A 19,891-nucleotide genomic window follows, 5' to 3' on the forward strand; every position below is an offset into this window, starting at 1 on the left:
TTTTGGACAGCAATGGCTTTCTTCTTCTAACCCTGCCATGCACACCATTGTTATTCAGTGTTCTCCTGATGGTGGACTCATGAACATTAACATTAGCCAATGTGAGAGAGGCCTTCAGTTGCTTAGAAGTTACCCTGGGGTCCTTTGTGACCTCGCCGACTATTACACACCTTGATCTTGGAGTGATCTTTGTCGGTCGACCACTCCTGGGGAGGGTAACAATGGTCTTGAATTTCCTCCATTTGTACACAATCTGTCTGACTGTGGATTGGTGGAGTCCAAACTCTTTAGAGATGGTTTTGTAACCTTTTCCAGCCTGATGAGCATCAACAACGCTTTTTCCGAGGTCCTCAGAAATCTCCTTTGTTCGTGCCATGATACACTTCCACAAACGTGTGTTGTGAAAACACCTGACTCTAATTAATTTCACCTTCAAATTAACTGCTAATCCTAGAGGTTCACATACTTTTGCCACTCACAGATATGTAATATTGGATCATTTTCCTCAATAAATAAATGACCAAGTATAATATTTTTGTCTCATTTGTTTAACTGGGTTTTCTTTATCTACTTTTAGGACTTGTGTGAAAATCTGATGATGTTTTAGGTCCTATTTATGCAGAAATATAGAACATTCTAAAGGCTTCACAAACTTTCAAGCACCACTATATGTCTGTTGTTAAAAGTGCTATAGAAATACATTTGATTTGATATACTGTACTCAACCTCGCCTGCGACCCTGCAGAACAGGATAAAGCGGCTAGAGATAATGAGATGAGATATTCAACCACTATTTCCGGCCGCACCCTTGCATCTTAGTGTGTTAGTCACGTGACCATCGTCCCGTCCTGCTATTGGTCAAGTCGCTCAGTGTTTTATTCTCCAACTTCCTGACTTCCCCACAGCTTCCAGCTGCAGGCAGACGCTGCAAGTCAGGTGAAAGCTTCTCCTAGGCAAAAATGTCAGGAAAGGTTGTACTGTACTACTTCGATGGGAGAGGGAAAATGGAGTCCATCAGGTGGCTTTTAGCTGTTGCTGGTGTTGAGGTTTGTGCAGCACACTTTTAAACACGTTTTCAATAAAATCCAAGTTAAATCGTGCTATTCATCAACGAGATTCTTGTATTTACAGTTCGAGGAGGTTCATTTGACCACCAGGGAGCAGTTCCTGAAGTTAGGGGATGGTCTGTATGACTGATTTATACTGCCATTTCTGTAGTAGGTGTTCCAACTACTTTATCTGCAGCTGCGAATATAATCAACTTATTTTGATATTACTCTCTTTATTTACATATATACCATAATATTTTGGTTATTTGTCGTAACCTTTTTAAATTATTACTCAAATTCCCGCAGATTAAGTTATTATACTGGATTTTGAGATATTGATGACACTGATTACAGGTTGCCATGGAGATCAAATAGCAGTAACCAAATAATATTTTTTTTTTATATGAGAACTAAAAGTGGTCTTAAACACAGACTTTGTATTAGTAATGCATTTAAGTTTTAATAATAATAATAATAATAATAATACAGTAAAATAAAAAGAAAATTAAGTCTCCCAGCAAGCTTTGCGGTATATGCAAATATACGCGCAATCATTGGCTAAAGTCGCGGCAGCGGCCCGCCCACAACAGCACACCTTTAGTTACTTATTGAAGGCGCTGATAAGGTTTGTAGCGTGTTACAGGATGATCAGAGACGGATAACAGAACAAGAGTTTGTCTTTTGCGGCAAGCTCAGTGGTCTAAAACATGCACGCTATCTTACTAATACATTTAGGTTTTAATTTTAATAATGAATAAGAGAAAAAAATGAACTTGATGTAAAAAGTAACCCCTTGTCTACGCCTTTTCAACTCACTGAAAATGTAACCCCAGAAAGTGTTTTTGTTTTGACATCTTTCATTAAAACCATGACATGTAGGCCAAGTTTGCATAAAATAATGTAAGCTTATCTTTAGAACATATATATTGCTTAGTCACGGTGGCACGGTGGTGTAGTGGTTAGCACTGTTGCCTCACAACAAGAAGGTCCTGGGTTCGAGGCCGGCGAGGGCCTTTCTGTGTGGAGTTTGCATGTTTTCCCCGTGTCTGCATGGGTTTCCTCTGGGTGCTCTGGTTTCCCCCACAGTCCAAACACATGCAGATTTTAGGTGGCTCTAAATTGACTGTGAGTGTGAATGGTTGTTTCTCTCTGTGTCAACCCTGTGATAATCTGGTGACTTTTCCAGGGTGTACCCTGCTTCTCGCCCATAGTCAGCTGAGATAGGCTCTAGCTTGCCCGTGACCCTGTAGAACAGGATAAGCAGCTACAGATCATCTGTGTTTATGATGGATACTTAGGCACTTATTGAAGAAAAGGGGTGCGGCTTGTTGGAAAGCATGTTTGGGCCAGATTTCTAAATGGCCACCGTTTCATAAGGAATGAATTGGGATGTTTTTGTTCTCAAATCTGCAAAATCTGAGACTGAATGATGGAAAAGTTTGGTGGAGGTTGTGTTTATGTTTCACGCCTCTAGTCATCTTATACAGTGGTTCTCAGTGTGGTATGGGACCCTCAGGGGTCTAAGAAGCACAGTAACTTTTTGTATTATTGACCTACAGTTATTAACCTGTTTGACTGCTCAAATGAATTGAATGGGTTTAGTTCAAACCTAAATAACTCAAAAGCAAACTAACTTTTATAAATAATGTCAAATTGGATCTAATGTGTCGTATTGGTGGAATGTTGAGGAATTAAAAGGGGTATGGCTTCAGGAAATAGCCCGATTATGATTGTACACATTTCCATAATGAGCTGAATATTTGTATAGTTGGAATATGCGAGCTCATAAAAGAGGACCTGCTGACTTTACGTATTACACAGTTGAAGAAGTCACTGGCTACAAAAAGCTGATCTCAGATACACATCTCTGATAGAAACCAGCTGCATGAACTCTTCTCTTATCCATGGGTGTTAGTACCTGGACAGAAATACGGATTTCCGTCAAAAATAAAATGCCAATATTCTGTTTTTTTTTTGTTTGTTTTTTTAGCTTTCAAATTACCCACCAGTATATAAACGTTTTTTGGTTTGGCACTATAAGCTTTCCGTAGTAGTTTTTCATGATTAGTATGCCGTAAAGCTCCATCCCGGGTGTGTTCGCATGTTGTGCACTGTCGCTGAAATCCGAATATTACCGAGCTGTATCTTAGGCCATTCTTGGCAAACTATCAACATTGTAGCAAACAAACAACGATTGAAGTCTGACAGTTATAATGCCAAATTTTCTGGAAATCGGCGCATCTAAAGCAGAAATTAAGAAACTAGACAGGGGTATAAAAAATCGTTGGCGGGATGATTGGTTGAAGGAAACCGACAATTTCGGAAAACCTGTCCACACATGGTGTCGAAAGTTGACAGACAAGCCAGGAGTTGCGTTTTGCTTATTATGTCAGCAAGATATTAGGTATGGACAGAATGGAAAGAAGGTGCTGCTTAAATATGCCAATGAAGATAAAACGCACCAAAAAGCCGTCCGCCAGCAAGCACTGACGCAAACTCATGGGTGTTAGCAGACAGAAGTCATTTTGACTGAAAAAAACTTACTGAAGCTGGAGGCTGAGGGTGCGCAGCAGCCGAACGAGCCGGCAACGCCGGCAAGGTGCGAAGCAGCGCCTTGGGCTTATAGTCCAGGGTGCGGGAGGGGGTATCCCCCTCCCGCAAGGGGGGTCTGGGGGATCACCCCCAGAAAATTTTTGAAAATACAGTGCTCTGAGGTGCTTTCTGAGCCCATTTTGCAAGGTTATAAATGAAAAATAACAGTGAGTATTCAAGACATAATATGGTCTATATATACAAAATAATTTTAATGGTTGGACCACAATTTTAAATTCAAATACAGGTAAATATCACACTAGATAATAGCTAGCTATTGTACCACACAACAGCCTACATAGTGATGGTAGCAAATCAACTTTCTTCTTTACTATTTGCAGAAGAAATATTTCAAATATTCATAGAACACTATTTTAAGACTGTTCAGCAATGTTTAACTAGTTTATCAAATGCTGGAAATTTCGTTAGACATTGCTGAACAGTCTTAAAATAGTGTTCTATGAATATTTGAAATATTTCTTCTGCAAATAGTAAAGAAGAAAGTTGATTTGCTACCATCACTATGTAGGCTGTTGTGTGGTACAATAGCTAGCTATTATCTAGTGTGATATTTACTTGTATTTGAATTTAAAATTGTGGTCCAACCATTAAAATTATTTTGTGTATATAGACCATATTATGTCTTGAATACTCACTGTTATTTTTCATTTATAACCTTGCAAAATGGGCTCAGAAAGCACCTCAGAGCACTGTATTTTCAAAAATTTTCTGGGGGTGATCCCCCAGACCCCCCTTGCGGGAGGGGGATACCCCCTCCCCGCACACCTTGGGATATAAGCCCAAGGCGCTGCTTCGCGCCTTGCCGGCGTTGCTGGCTCGTTTGGCTGCTGCGCACCCTCAGCCTCCGGCTTCAGTAATTTTTTTTTTTTTTTTTTTTTTTTTTTTTAATAGTCAGCAGATAGAAGTCATTTTAACACCCATGCTCTTATCTCTAGACGGAGCACTCCTGTTTCATCAGCTTCCCCTGGTTGAAATGGACGGAATGAAGCTTGTTCAGACGAAGGCCATCTTGAACTACGTTGCTGGAAAATACAACCTCTATGGGAAGGATATTAAAGAGCGTGTGATGTGAGTGCAAGTCTTTTTAAATAGATGTCTGAACTGAATTGTATCACTTGTATGTATCTGGTTTACCTGAAGCCATACTACATTCCCTCTCTCTCCCTCTCTTTTTTTTTTTTTTAAAGGATTGATATGTACTCTGAGGGTGCTAGGGACATCATGGAAATGATGCTTTATCTGCCCTTTCTACCTGATGATCAAAAACAGGGTCAACTGGATAAAATACAGACAAAAGCTGTGAAATGTGGTCTTCCAGCTTATGAAAAGGTGTGGGGCTTACAGTAACAGTATAATCAAGCCATTCTTGTATGCATTTTCTCATAGGATTTGTATCTTCTTTCTGTGTGTGTGTGTGTGTGTGTGTGTGTGTGTATATATACACACCATCGCTCTTAGGCTCTTGCTCATTCCCAATACCTTGTGGGAAACCAGCTGAGTTGTGCAGATGTGCATCTTCTTGAGGTCACTCTCATGCTGGAGGAATTGTTCCCGACAATACTTTCCACTTTCCCCAAAATCCAGGTCGGTTTTATGCAACACACTGATCATGTCTTTTTGAAGAGGTTTATAAATTGTATACACTGGTGTGGCTGGGGAAAGTTTTCACTCTTGCAGCAGACTGTCTCACTAGAACCTCACCATAACCACTAAAGCCCTTCACAAAAGAACAGTTGCCTTTACTTAGGATTACAAGACATTTATGGTCAGCTCCAGAATTATTAGTACCAAAATGGTTTTTAAAAAGTTACAAATAGGCCTGTGGTTAATTAGCTTCTCAAAGTATGAGAGAAATTTCAACTTGAATGGAAGTAAAACCCTTATCGATAATGTTAAAGTGCACAGATGGCTCGAGTAACCATCCTGTGACGAAAATGTTCTGTATGCTGTATATATTTTTTGATCATGGTTGCACAAATCACATCACGTATTAATTTTCTTTCAGGAATTCCAAAAGAGGATGAAAGCAATTCCAGCCATCAGTAAATTCTTGCAGCCTGGCAGTCAGAGGAAGCCTCCACCTGATGAAGTTTACGTAAAAACTGTCAAGAATGTATTGAGCCATGTTTTCAAGTAGAAGACAGAATGATTGATCATTCAAGCAGTTAAGCTTTGTTGTTCCTTACACACAAGAAGGGTTATGCAAGGTTCTTCATTATGGAGTAATTCTGTTTCACGCTGTGTTTTGCCCTTTGGATGAAAGTAGGTAGTGAATGAATAGCTGTTTTTGCGCTACGAAATGTACTACCCCATATCCACACTGAGAAATCACTCATTAATATCTGATGGATTACACTTTGCAGATGCATACTTGTGAGGGCTGTGATGTAAATCCGAATTACAATAATTATACAAGAGCGAATGACATTTTGGACACAGCATAAAATATGCCGTAGTTTGATAATAGTTTTGGTCTTTTACACTTTGTGTGAAACTTTAGGTACAATCCAGACTTTTAAAGGAATAAATCATTTCAAGTTGAAATTGAACAGTTTTCATTGATGCATTCATTGTGTGATCTTTTGTTATTATACCTCCGCTCTGAACAAGGGGGGATGCTGGCTTACCTCTGTCTGTCCGTCCGTCCGAAACACCCTTTTTCTCAGCAACCACAAATCATAGTCACTTGGTACCAAACTTCAGCTTGGGGTTCTGTACCGTTTTCAGGTCTGTTGCACATCAACTTCCTGTTTGCTGACTGAATGTATTTACAAAACATAGGAAAATTTTGTAAATCCATTCATAACGCTTTTATCAGCAACTACAACTCACAACTGCTTGATATTTGATTCCAAGCTTCAGCTTGGGGTTCTATACCATGTATACCGTTTTTAAGTCTGTCGCACATCGACTTCCTGCTTACTGACTGAATGTACAGTGGTTCTTAGCATCAGATTTTCACACAAGTCCTAAAAGTAGTTAAAGAGAACCCAGTAAAACAAATGAGAGAAAAATATTATACTCGGCCATTTTTTTTTTGAGGAAAATGATCCAATATTACATATCTGTGAGTGGCAAAAGTATGTGAACCTTTGCTTTCAGTACCTGGTGTGACCCCCTTGTGCAGCAATAACTGCAACTAAACGTTTCCGGTAACTGATAAGGTTCTTATGCTGGAATGCGGTGTTTTCCTTTCTCCAAACATAACGCTTCTCATTTAAACCAAAAAGTTCTATTTTGGTCTCATCCGCCCACAAAACAATAGCCTTCTGGCTTGTCCACACGATCATTAGCAAACTGCAGACAAGCAGCAATGTTCTTTTTGGAGAGCAGTGGCTTTCTCCTTGCAACCCTGCCATGCACACCATTGTTATTCAGTGTTCTCCTGATGGTGGACTCATGAACATTAACATTAGCCAATGTGAGAGAGGCCTTCAGTTGCTTAAAAGTTACCCTGGGGTCCTTTGTGACCTCGCCGACTATTACATGCCTTGCTCTTGGAGTGATCTTTGTTGGTTGACCACTCCTGGGGAGGGTAACAATGGTCTTGAATTTCCTCCATTTGTACACAATCTGTCTGACTGTGGATTGGTGGAGTCCAAACTCTTTAGAGATGGTTTTGTAACCTTTTCCAGCCTGATGAGCATCAACAACGCTTTTTCTGAGGTCCTCAGAAATCTCCTTTGTTCGTGCCATGATGCACTTCCACAAACATGTGTTGTGAAGATCAGACTTTGATAGATCCCTGTTCTTTAAATAAAACAGGGTGCCCACTCACACCTGATTGTCATCCCATTGATTGAAAACACCTGACTCTAATTTCACCTTCAAATTAACTGCTAATCCTAGACGTTCACATACTTTTGCCACTCACAGATATGTAATATTGGATTAATTTCCTTAATAAATAAATGACAAAGTCTAATATTTTTGTCTCGTTTGTTTAACTGGGTTCTCTTTATCTACTTTTAGGACTTGTGTGAAAATCTGATGTTTTAGGCCATATTTATGCAGAAATATAGAAAATTCTAAAGGGCTCACAAACTTTCAAGCACCACTGTATTTACAAAACATACAGTGTGGATTTACAAAATTTTCCTAACACTTTTCTCAGCAACTACAAATCACAACTGCTTGATATTTGGTACCGAGCTACAGCTTGGGGTTCCGTACCGTAAATACCGTTTTCAGGTCTGTCGCACATCGACTTCCTGTTTACTGACAATGTATTTACGAAACATATAGCATGGATTTTGCTGCTATTTCAAAATGACAGTTTACCAGGATGCTATTTGAAATCCCTGGGGAGAACACTGCTCTTTACTTGTTTCAGGGTTCATTATTTGTTGAAGTCAACATTCATAATAAGTGTCCTATTCCTTCGATCACTTGCATTCTGATTTAAGCGAGAGCGGGCGGATACGCAAGTGAGCAGTAGCTCACAGTTGATCTTGTTTGTTCATCAGTGCAATGTGAACTGAATAAATTGATAAATATAAAAAAAGATTAAAAAATGCTTTATTTGGAATGTACAAGATGAGTGTTCAAAATGATGGATATGAACTGGGATTGAATCATCATCAGTGCATAATTAGTGAGGGGTTGATGCAATGCAATGCGGATAGAACTATATTGCCAGGAAAACTTTAGCTGAATAAGCTCCATCTTCAGTCCAGGGCCATGTTCAGAAAAGCAGCAGTTGCACAATCATCAGGAGGCTGAAATCAGGAAGAATGAACTTTGATAAAACTGCTGTTGCAACCTTACAAGTTTGAGTTTACAGAAGTGTTAAGATGGCAAGAAACTGATAAACGTAACTAGTTCTCAAATGCACCATCATGATATGGAACCGCCGTATCTGTTCCATGCTTTAAAAGCATTACACAAACTACAGATGAATGACAAGCAGTAACACGGTGAGACTTATGCTGTAGCATTTTGGTGCATGGATTGTGTCCTTCGTCCTCTTAGAGCGAAGATCACTGCAAATCAATATAAAGTTCATCTGATTGACCTCTGTCCTCTAATGAAACATTTCTATCCTGATGGGAGTGGTCTCTAAGCAGACTCCACCCCTATCTACAAGACACAAGGATTCACTGAATGATGCAGTGAGACTGAAAATGCTGTAAATCGCACGCTATGGTCATCAGAATTACCAGTTCAGCTAGAGCTTAACCCAATTAAAGACCCATGGGAGATTTTTGCTGAAGAATGATGTTCATGGCTATGTTCACACTGCAGGCTGAAGTGACTCAAATCCGATCTTTTCGCCCATATGTGACCTGTATCCGATCTTTTATTGACAATATGAACGACACAGATCCGATTTTTTCAAATCCGACCCAGGCCGTTTGGATATGTGGTCCTAATTCCGATTCCTATCCGATCTTTTCATATGCGACTTCAGTCTGAACTGCCAGGTCGCATTCATCCGACTTGCACGTCATCAACAAGCCACAAACGTCACTATTCTGCGCTGAAGTAGGCGGCGGGTCTGTCAAAAAAAAGTTACAACAACATGGCGCATGACCACGGGCGCAGATAGAGGGGGGGACTCGTCCCACCCAGATTTAAATTCACCTCGTTCGGTCCCCCCCACTTATAGGGAGGAAAAAACGTCTATGCTGTCTTTCTTTGCATAAGGCAAACCTCACGGAAAAATCAAAAGACTAATTACCATTCGGTTTATTGAGGTGCACAGCAGTACATACATAGTTGCAACAACTCACACAAAACAAAGTCTGATATTCGGTTGGTTGAGCTGCGCAGGTTGCGAGCTCGAGCTTGGTTGCTATGGTTACTAACAACAAGTTTGACAGGCATATCGGGGTTGGTTTGCTGGCAGCTTTGTCCCCCCCAGTTCAAAAAACGTATCTGCGCCCCTGCGCATGACATCAATGCGAGGGACGCTTCGGGCTGTGAAGGTTCTGAATCTTCTCAATGGAAGGACGCAGAGGTTAGGGAGCTGATTTCCATTTGGGGGGATACAGCTATTCAAGCTAGATTGGATGGGTCATACCGCAACCGGGCGGTTTTACTTCCGTAAACACTGGCCATGCTCACTGCGTGTGACGTTGTCGTATCCTGCAATGCGCATGCGGAACACTTTTAGGTCGCTTTTCGTTCATACTGAGGATCACATACAAGTCGCATATATTTGTTAATGTGAACGACCTCACAAAAAAATCGGATTTCACAAAAAAATCGGAATTGAGCATTAAGCCTTGCAGTGTGAACGTAGCGCATGTCTCAGTAACAGTTCCAGAGATGTGCAGAATCAATACCTAAAGGTACTGAAGCTGTTCTCGTGGCGTTCCAACATCTTATTAAAACTTTTTTTTTTTTAATTCGACACTCAGCTCTATTTATTCCTGACAGGACACCCAATATCAATTTCCTCTAATCGCAAGTCAGAATTCAAGTAATAGTGATGATAATATTTCAGTACACCCCTTAATCCTCACCTTAATCCGGACATAATACCCGCAGGCATTAATTTTCCAGATTTCTTGAATCTTATTCCCATCACGACTGCCAGAGCACCAGAAGCAGCTAGAGAAATGGAAAAACGATAACATCCAGAATGAAAAGGTAATTGCAATAAAAATATTTCAACAGAAATATCATTTTAAATCACTTAGGATTTGGGTACTCACCAAGCGAGATCCATTTGTCTTGTGGGTCAAGAGTTATCCTAAAGGCCCCATATGCAGATATGCCACCAAAAAATAACCCCGCAATTAGAGAGATCAAGCTTCCTGGTGCAATGAAGATGATAATGGTGATTTAAAAATATAAAACGTGCAGCTTTTATAAGATACAACAGTATTGGATGTCACAACAGTATCGGATGTCACAAAAATATTACATTCGGTATATTCTAGAGATCTTGGTTTAGTGTATTTTTAAAAAATAATTATTTGCAGAAAAAATATTCAGGAGTTTTATTTCAGCTTAAAAATCAGATATACAGACTAAAATGTTGTTACAATATTTGAATAATTTATTCTAGCATGTTAAAATTGGTGCAGTTGAATCACACTATAATCAATTAATTGATTATCTACTCTTTATGTCTATGTCTTTATGTCTATATCTTGTCTTTAGTCTTAGCTAAAATGTTCTTTTATATTAGTACCAGTCAAAAGTTTGGACACGCCTTCGAATTCAATATTTTTTTCTTTATTTCCTCGCCCGGGACGGAGTCCACCATTGTATTTTTTCGGTGGGGTTTCTTTGTTTGCTTGTTTCTTTGTGTTTTTTTTTTTTGTTAGCAACATTACAGGAAAACAGCTGGACTAACGTTCATGAAACTTTCAGGATAGATGGGCATTGGTCTCAAGTAGAACCTCCAACATTTTGAGGGTCATCTGGTCAAGGTAATCAAAAAGGTCAAAATCTTTTTTTCTTTTCACGATATCTTCCTTCATATTCATTATATTTACTTCAAACCAATTCTAAAATGTTCATCTTTCAATTCTGCTTCCACTGATATAGATATACTACATGATGGCGTATCTCTCATAGTTTTCTTAGCGGTTGGGGGTCAAGGTCATTGCTAAAATTTGCATATTTTTCATTATAACTCGAAAACTGTTAGAGAGATGTTTATCATTATCAACATATAGGAAGTCCCATATGACCTTAGATTTGGCACCATGATCTTTGACCTTGAGTGACCGTGAAAGGTCAAACTCAAGGTCACAGATTTTCAGAGGGCTGTAACTTGAAAAAACAGTTGATGGTAGACAGATATTTACTATAAGAGTAATTCCGTGCCAAATCACCAAATTTTAGAGAAAGTTCCCGACTGACCATCTCAGATTTTGTTCATATTTTTTTATTTTAATGTCCTTGTTACTAATAACTGCTGTGCAAAATTTTAGGCCAATATCTCCACTAGTTTTGGAGATATCCAGCCTTCAAAAAGGGCGCGTGGCCCCATATTTAGCATAAAAACAAGTGTTACAATCAACATCCATAGTTTGCTGGCTAATAACTTTTGAACTGTTCAGACTAAATGGTTCGAATTTGCACACATGATTTTTTGATACAATAAGGCTCTGTACACAGAAGGAAAGCTTTGTATGTGACATATTTCCAGATTTATGGCGTGCCAAATATGGCTACCTGGAATGCGCATTTGTCCATGGTAGCACTTTTGGCTCTCTATATCTCCAGATTTAATGACACCAGATTTCTGATTCTTTTTAATATATGAGACATGTTATAGTACTATCAGGAAAACATGTTATATCGGTGACAAAACTTATACTTGTCTCATATATAGGCCCCTAAATATGGAAAAAAGCTTGTCGCGTCTGTATTTTGAATGCTTATAGCAAAAATCTGACAAGGTCCACCAGAAAACAAATTAGATCAGTGAAAAGAGCAAGGTCTAATTGATATAGCTAACAAATATGAAGTTGGTGCTGTGAAGAAAACTATTTTATTCAAGCTGTTGAATATAGAAGGTTTTATGACATGCAAAAATGCCATTCACAAGGTTACATCACATGCCCCATCATTGTATTTATATATACAAATCGGTATGTGGTATTAATTTAACAAAACAGTTTTTATTTAAAATTTGTTTTACACAGACTTATATTTAATAACAAATATATTTTATATAAATATATGGATGTAGACGCTTATGTAAATAAGGAAGCAATTCTAATGTTTGTAAACAAATGAACTGATAATGTTTAACCTGTCAATCTTTTTGTTCCACTTTCTAATTATTTAACTAGATCACATTTTGTTAATCATGCGTTGTTGTCTGTATTAATTTCTAGTTTTGTAGTTTATCAATAAATGTCAACAGGCAATTGACACTGTAACCACATGAACATCCAGGTCAAAGGTTGATTTTTTTTTTTTTAAATTCAGATTTGAAATTTACATCTAAAAATATAAAATGTCTCCTGATATTGTAATATGTGGTAGATATTTACAACAAACTGCAAAAAAAATTTTCTGAATGGAACAGAAAAATCTGAATATTTCAAGCATGTAATTTTTCATATGCTAGGAATTTAATTCTGGTCTAATTCTATTTATTGCAATTTGATTCCAAATACTCTATAAACATTCCACTCTGTTATGAATCAGAAAAAAAATTATTATAAATCACAGCACTTCAACAATGTTACACAAAGATCGATCCATAACAGTTGTAAATGTCCCTTAATTCCACAGCGTGTCAATAATGGTGGACACCGGTGAAAGTGATCACTATTATCGACACCTCATGTAACTTCTTAAACGCGCGTTTAGATACAAAATGGCGACTGTCAAATGAAAGAGTAAGAAACAAAGTAGGTTTCGACAAAAAGATCATGAAATATCGATCAATTTGATCAGTAAAAACATGTCCATGATCTTTCCACAATGCTTACCTGCGATGATAATGTCCGGGTTTTCCTCAAATTGCTGATTGTGATAAAAATAATTCCATCTCAGGTAACGAGCTGTGCCATCAGACAACAAGATCAAAGGGCGAGGGGGGGGTCTTCCGGTTGATTAATTAACCCATAATAATTGTTGTAACTGAAACGCACCTTTGTAAAATTGTTTTTATTGGTAAATCTGAAAAGGTGTCGATAATTATGGACTGTCAATAACTGTAGCCGCTGCTCTCTATATAAAACTTCTTTGCCACATAATTCCACATATTATTTCATAGTTTTGATGTCTTCAATACTGTTCTACAATGTAGAAAATAGTCAAACCTATGAATGAGTAGGGGTGTACAAACTTTTGACTGGTTCTGTATTTAAAGGTTCTTCGCTTTATGAAAAAGTTTCTAGTTTGAAATCCTTCATGATAAAACCAAGAGACAACTGTAGACGTTTATTTTTTTTTTTTTAAATGTACATATTTTCAAAGCTTGTCCCATTTAATCGACTCCAATTTGACAACAAATCCAAATACTTAATTAATTTAAAGATACCCATTTTTATCTCACCAGCATTATAGCCATTCAACAGAAATACAGTTGATGGAAACAGCTCACAACTTTTTTCTTTATTTACTGTTCATTTTCACTTCTAATTTACCTTCTGGCTAAAATGAACTGAACATAATCTCCATAACCTCTTTATTATATACAGTACTGTGCAAACATGTTAGGCAACCTATATTTTTTCAGTACAAATTAGAGCAAAGTGCAACAGCCACATAGTTCCCCAACACCACAAGCACCCAAAGCTCACGAGACCGACTTTCAACACAGTTAGACTCCTCTCAGCCAAATTCCAGCAGGAATTCCAAACTAGGCTTGATGTTAAGATAGAGACATTGGGACCTTTAACTGGTGGACCAGAAGAAAAGTGGAACCAGTTCAAAGAAGCTGTCACAGAGACAGCCAAGGCAGTAATTGGTCAAAAGACTAAATCCCACCAAGACTGGTTTGATGAAAACAATGAAGCTGTACAAGCCCTCCTGGTTGAAAAGAGACAGCCGACATTGATCCACCTAAACTGCACCTCATGACGTGACCCAATACAAAGCTTACCAGGCCAGGGCCCAAAGAGAGCTCCATAACATGCAAGACAAATGGTGGGAGTAGAAAGCTGAGGAAGTGCAGCACTATGCAGACACCAACAACTCCAAAATGCTATTTAGTGCCATCAAGGCCATCTACGGCCCCTCTAGAAGTAGAACAGCCCCCCTGACGTCAGCTGATGGCACAACCATAATCAAGGACAAGGAGGGAATCAGGGCAAGGTGGAAAGAGCACTTCAGCCAACTCCTTAACCGGCCATCTACAGTTGATCAGTCAGCCCTACAGCAGATCTCCCAGGGGACAATTCAGGAGGACCCTGACCTTCCACCCAGTGAGGAAGATGTGAAGACAGCCATGAAGCAGATGAACTGTGGTAAAGCTCCAGGGAAGGACAGAATCCCTGCAGGACTGCACAAGGCACTCGGGACTGCAGCATTTAAAACATTCCACGATGTTCTCCTGACCATCTGGGGTGAAGAACATATGCCAATAGATCTTCGAGATGCAATCATAGTCGCACTGTACAAGAACAAAGGAGCAAAATCAGACTGTGGAAACTACAGAGGTATCTCTTTACTGTCCAGTGCTGGAAAAATCCTAGCCTGCATCCTCCTCAACAGGCTCATCACCAACACCTCTGAAAGCAACCTGCCTGAAGCCCAATGTGGATTTCACCCAGGTCGCAGCACCACAGACATGGTGTTTGCTGTGCGACAGGTACAAGAGAAGTGCATCGAGCAACATACGGACCTATACGCACTGTTCATAGACTTGACAAAGGCATTTGATACTGTTAACAGAGAGGCATTGTTGACAATCCTCACCAAACTGGGCTGCCCATGCAAGTTCACTACACTGAAAAGTCTGTTCCAGGACAACATGACTGGACAAGTTCTTTCTAATGCTGACTACACAGACTTGTTCAACATTTCCACTGGTGTACAGCAAGGCTGTGTACTTGCCCCTGTGCGTCCACTGGTGTACAGCAAGGCTGTGTACTTGCCCCTGTGCTGTTCAACCTATTCACATGAACACAGGTCCTGCTCCACACAGTGAAAAACTTTGACCTGGGTGTGTACATCAAATATTGGTCAGATGGATCAGTCTTTGACCTCCATCGTCTCTCTGCTCAAACCAAAACTGTAGAGAAACTCATCCTGGAAGCCTTATTTGCAGATGACTGTGCCCTCATGGCACACAAGGAAAACCACTTGCAGGTGATTGTCGACCGCTTTGTAGAAGCCTCAAGGCTCTTCGGCCTGACAATCAGCCTAGGGAAAACAGTGGTTCTGGTCCAAGCAGCCCTGAACACAACTCAGCCCCTGCCAAACATCACCATCGACACAGTCCAACTAAAAAGCGTGGAGCATTTCACATACACTACCGTTCAAAAGTTTGGGGTCACTTTGAAATGTCCTTATTTTTGAAAGAAAACCACTGTTCTTTTCAATGAAGATCACTTTAAACTAATCAGAAATCCACTCTATACATTGCTAACGTGGTAAATGACTATTCTAGCTGCAAATGTCTGGTTTTTGGTGCAATATCTCCATAGGTCGGCGGCACGGTGGTGTAGTGGTTAGCGCTGTCGCCTCACAGCAAGAAGGTCCTGGGTTCGAGCCCCGGGGCCGGCGAGGGCCTTTCTGTGTGGAGTTTGCATGTTCCCCCCCGTGTCCGCGTGGGTTTCCTCCGGGTGCTCCGGTTTCCCCCACAGTCCAAAGACATGCAGGTTAGGTTAACTGGTGACTCTAAATTGACCGTAGGTGTGAATGTGAGTGTGAATGGTTGTCTGTGTCTATGTGTCAGCCCTGTGATGACCTGGCAACTTGTCCAGGGTGTACCCCGCCTTTCGCCCATAGTCAGCTGGGATAGGCTCCAGCTTGCCTGCGACCCTGTAGAAGGATAAAGCAGCTAGAGATAATGAGATGAGATCTCCATAGGTGTATAGAGGCCCATTTCCAGCAACTCTCACTCCAGTGTTCTAATGGTACAATGTGTTTGCTCATTGCCTCAGAAGGCTAATGGATGATTAGAAAACCCTTGTACAATCATGTTAGCACAGCTGAAAACAGTTGAGCTCTTTAGAGAAGCTATAAAACTGACCTTCCTTTGAGCAGATTGAGTTTCTGGAGCATCACGTTTGTGGGGTCGATTAAATGCTCAAAATGGCCAGAAAAATGTCTTGACTATATTTTCTATTCATTTTACAACTTATGGTGGTGAATAAAAGTGTGAAATTTCATGGAAAACACAAAATTGTCTGGGTGACCCCAAACTTTTGAACGGTAGTGTACCGTGGTAGCACAATCTCCGCAGATGGATCACTGGACAAAGAGATCACAAGCAGGATCCAAAAAGCCAGCCAGGCTCTTGGCCAACTAAGAGTAAAAGTCCTTCAGCAAAAAGACTGCCCACAAAACTCAAGCTCTACAAAGCTGTAATTATCTCTTCACTTCTCTATGGATGTGAAACATGGACCTTGCATCACCGACACATAAAAGAGCTAGAACAATTCCACATGAGGTCGCTGCGCATGAGCATGAACGTCCACTGGCAAGACAAAATCACCAACCAGGAAGTACTGGACAGGGCCTACTCAGCAAGTGTTGAGTCGATGCTGTTGAAAGCCCAACTTTGCTGGACTGGGCATGTAGTTAGGATGGATGCTAATCGTATTCCCAGACAGCTAATGTGTGGAGAGCTGAAGCTGGGCTCATGGAGAAGGGGAAGGCCTAAACTGAGATATAAGGACACTCTGAGAAACACTCTCAAGTGGTGCAGCATCCAGCCATCCCAACTAGAGGTATATGCTACAGACAGGACAGCTTGGAAGGGGCTAATCTCAAAAGCAATAAGACGTCACGGGACAGCATCTGCCACGGTTCAGACAACAGATCATTGGTGCAGTACATGTGGGCACCTGTGTGCATCCAGTCTTGGACTACGGCGCCACAGGCGCTCCCAGCCCCCATGAGAACACAGAAGTTATCATTGGAACCGATGGACCACCAAAGAAGACTGTGCAAAAGTGTTAGGCAACCTATATTTTTTCAGTACAAACTTTTATATTTTTAATTTTATGACTTCTACATTGGGCGGCACGATGGTGTAGTGGTTAGCGCTGTCGCCTCACAGCAAGAAGGTCCGGGTTCGAGCCCCGGGGCCGGCGAGGGCCTTTCTGTGTGGAGTTTGCATGTTCTCCCCGTGTCCGCGTGGGTTTCCTCCGGGTGCTCCGGTTTCCCCCACAGTCCAAAGACATGCAGGTTAGGTTAACTGGTGACTCTAAATTGACCGTAGGTGTGAATGGTTGTCTGTGTCTATGTGTCAGCCCTGTGATGACCTGGCGACTTGTCCAGGGTGTACCCCGCCTTTCACCCGTAGTCAGCTGGGATAGGCTCCAGCTTGCCTGCGACCCTGTAGAAGGATAAAGCGGCTAGAGATAATGAGATGAGACTTCTACATTACAACATAAATTTTTAGATTTCCAAACATTAGTTTTCCAGTAAAAAAAAAATTTAAATGTTATGGGGAGGAAAAAGGTTTAATGTCAGTAAAGAAAGCAGCATGTTACACAACAGACACTTTTCAGACAAAAACATAATGAAGGCTACGGGGTTTCGCTGCAAAATTAAAGGAGAACTGAAGGCAAATTTTTTATTATCAAAATTCTATTTCTCATTTTATTAAATATAGGAATGCATTTTTGATCGCTATTTTGTCGCTGCTATAGCAAGTCATGAGTGTTTGAAATACGCTCTGTAATATATCAGTCCATATGTCAAAGCAATGGCCGTAAACGAGATTCGTTGAGACCTGTGCGAGACATCGTAGGACGGAAGTAAAACGTACAGCGGAAATCAAAGTGACCGACATCTGCCAACATCGTCAAAAGATGCACGCGCCCGCTTTCGAATGCTGATGTAATCAAGCCGGAAGTTTTGTTTGTTTTGATAGCAATCAGGAAAGTTTGAAAAAAATAGGCAGTAATTGTCATTTAAACTCGTTTTTGTGCAAGGTTTCATTTGGAAAACAGTTTTCAAAATGGTGGCACGGACACTTCGCTGACACTTCACGTTTCGAAGTCTCGCACAAGTCTGGTGAAGATCGTGTGGATAAGCGACGCCCGCCGTGGACCAAACGAACTAAATTCAACACGGCTAAAAACCAAATAGGCTGATAAGTATAATATTTAATTGCAATTAGTTGCCAATACGAGTCACGATATAAGGTTACTAAAACAGAAAACGTAACTGAATAACGCGTTAATTAAGAAATAAATCAAGTTTTAAAATGACTTCAGTTCTCCTTTACGAAGCAAGTTTGACAACCAAAATCTCCAGAAGAACTGTCTGGTTCTACAAGATGCTCAGGAAAACTTTCCAGATAATTTCCTTACAACACAAAATTGTATCTGAGACTATTACGTTTTTAATGAAATTAAAATACTATAAAGAGTAGTACACAGTAACAAATGAAACAATCAGTATGTGGTGTGACAACCTGAAAAGTCTCCGGGCCAATTTGTGCAGTTTTATAAGAAAATTGTCACACTTGCTTATTATTTTTGCAGAAAAAAGCAGCCTTCGTTATCTTTTCTGACTGAAAAGTGGTTTCTGACAAATAATATGCTGCTTTTTTTTTTTAACTGACATACAAACATTTTTCTGTAACAGCTAATTTTGTGCTGGAAACCTAATGTTTCGTGGCATGGTGGTGTAGTGGTTAGCGCTGTCGCCTCACAGCAAGAAGGTCCGGGTTCGAGCCCCGGGGCCGGTGAGGGCCTTTCTGTGTGGAGTTTGCATGTTCTCCCCGTGTCCGTGTGGGTTTCCTCCGGGTGCTCCGGTTTCCCCCCCAGTCCAAAGACATGCAGGTTAGGTTAACTGGTGACTCTAAATTGAGCGTAGGTGAGAATGTGAGTGTGAATGGTTGTCTGTGTCTATGTGTCAGCCCTGTGATGACCTGGCGACTTGTCCAGGGTGTACCCCGCCTTTCGCCCGTAGTCAGCTGGGATAGGATCCAGCTTGCCTGCGACCCTGTAGAAGGATAAAGCGGCTAGAGATAATGAGATGAGATGAGATGAACCTAATGTTTGGAAATCTAAAATGGTTTTGTATTGACTTGATAATGTAAAGTCATAAAATAAAAATACAGTTGTACTAAAAATAAACAGCGTGCCTAAGACTTTTGCACAGTACTGTATATACACTATAAAAATATAAAAGTCAAAGTTTCCGAGTGGAAAAGTTCTAGTAGAAATCGACCTATATGATCGTTCCAAAAGTTTATGAATGTACACATAAGCGCAATTGATTAGACAAGCGTTGAAGTATGTGTGTTGCACAGAAATTGCACTGTAATGATGCTCATAAAAGGTTAATCAAGTCATCGTTACGGATGCCTTGACTGGTTCGTTTTAATCACGTTTTATGAGCTGCCTTACATGGGATTACCTTACATTATTACCTTATTTTCCACGGTATTACCCTTTATGGTAAGGTGAGAAACAGGATTAACCAATCAATCAGGATCATAGATTTACCACTTTTCTGTTTAAAAGCTACTTGCCAGCTGGCTAGCTACGCTGAATGAATGGGGGTAGAAAAAAAAAAAACTCAAGACTTGACAGAAAAGCATTAATTATGTTAAAATTTCTACCTAAAACAGCTCTCAAACTTTAACGCAACACAACAGATATCCATTATGTGCAGGAGAGATT

General features: G+C 40.1%; 2 protein-coding genes across 3 annotated transcripts in view; one reads left to right on the forward strand and one right to left on the reverse strand.

The window, feature by feature from the left end:
• Positions 1-886: 886 nt before the first annotated feature.
• Positions 887-6,211, forward strand: LOC132889190 (glutathione S-transferase 3-like). Its single transcript, XM_060925446.1, has 6 exons — positions 887-1,046; positions 1,132-1,183; positions 4,598-4,730; positions 4,850-4,991; positions 5,121-5,246; positions 5,668-6,211. The coding sequence occupies exons 1-6, from the start codon at positions 960-962 to the stop codon at positions 5,797-5,799; spliced, it is 672 nt and encodes a 223-aa protein (XP_060781429.1). The 5' UTR covers positions 887-959; the 3' UTR covers positions 5,800-6,211.
• A 1,952-nt stretch (positions 6,212-8,163) lies between these two features.
• Positions 8,164-19,891, reverse strand: part of tmem14a (transmembrane protein 14A) — a 19,565-nt gene continuing 7,837 nt past the window's right edge. For both annotated transcript variants that reach the window (XM_060925447.1, XM_060925448.1), the window contains 3 exons: positions 10,322-10,423; positions 10,130-10,217; positions 8,164-8,380 (listed from right to left, as the gene is read on the reverse strand). In XM_060925447.1, coding sequence (XP_060781430.1) covers positions 8,347-8,380; positions 10,130-10,217; positions 10,322-10,423 — 224 coding nt within the window. In that variant the 3' untranslated portion in view covers positions 8,164-8,346. The remainder of the gene's footprint in view (positions 8,381-10,129; positions 10,218-10,321; positions 10,424-19,891) is intronic.

This window comes from Neoarius graeffei, chromosome 7 (assembly GCF_027579695.1).
Source record: "Neoarius graeffei isolate fNeoGra1 chromosome 7, fNeoGra1.pri, whole genome shotgun sequence".
Taxonomy (NCBI): domain Eukaryota; kingdom Metazoa; phylum Chordata; class Actinopteri; order Siluriformes; family Ariidae; genus Neoarius; species Neoarius graeffei.

Bases quoted from the DNA above. Each gene is read 5' to 3' on its own strand.
- LOC132889190 (XM_060925446.1), top strand. From the start codon at position 960: ATGTCAGGAAAGGTTGTACTGTACTACTTCGATGGGAGAGGGAAAATG. The intron at 4,731-4,849 runs GTGAGTGCAAGT...TTTTTTTTAAAG, and splicing joins GATATTAAAGAGCGTGTGAT to GATTGATATGTACTCTGAGG. The intron at 5,247-5,667 runs GTCGGTTTTATG...ATTTTCTTTCAG, and splicing joins CCACTTTCCCCAAAATCCAG to GAATTCCAAAAGAGGATGAA.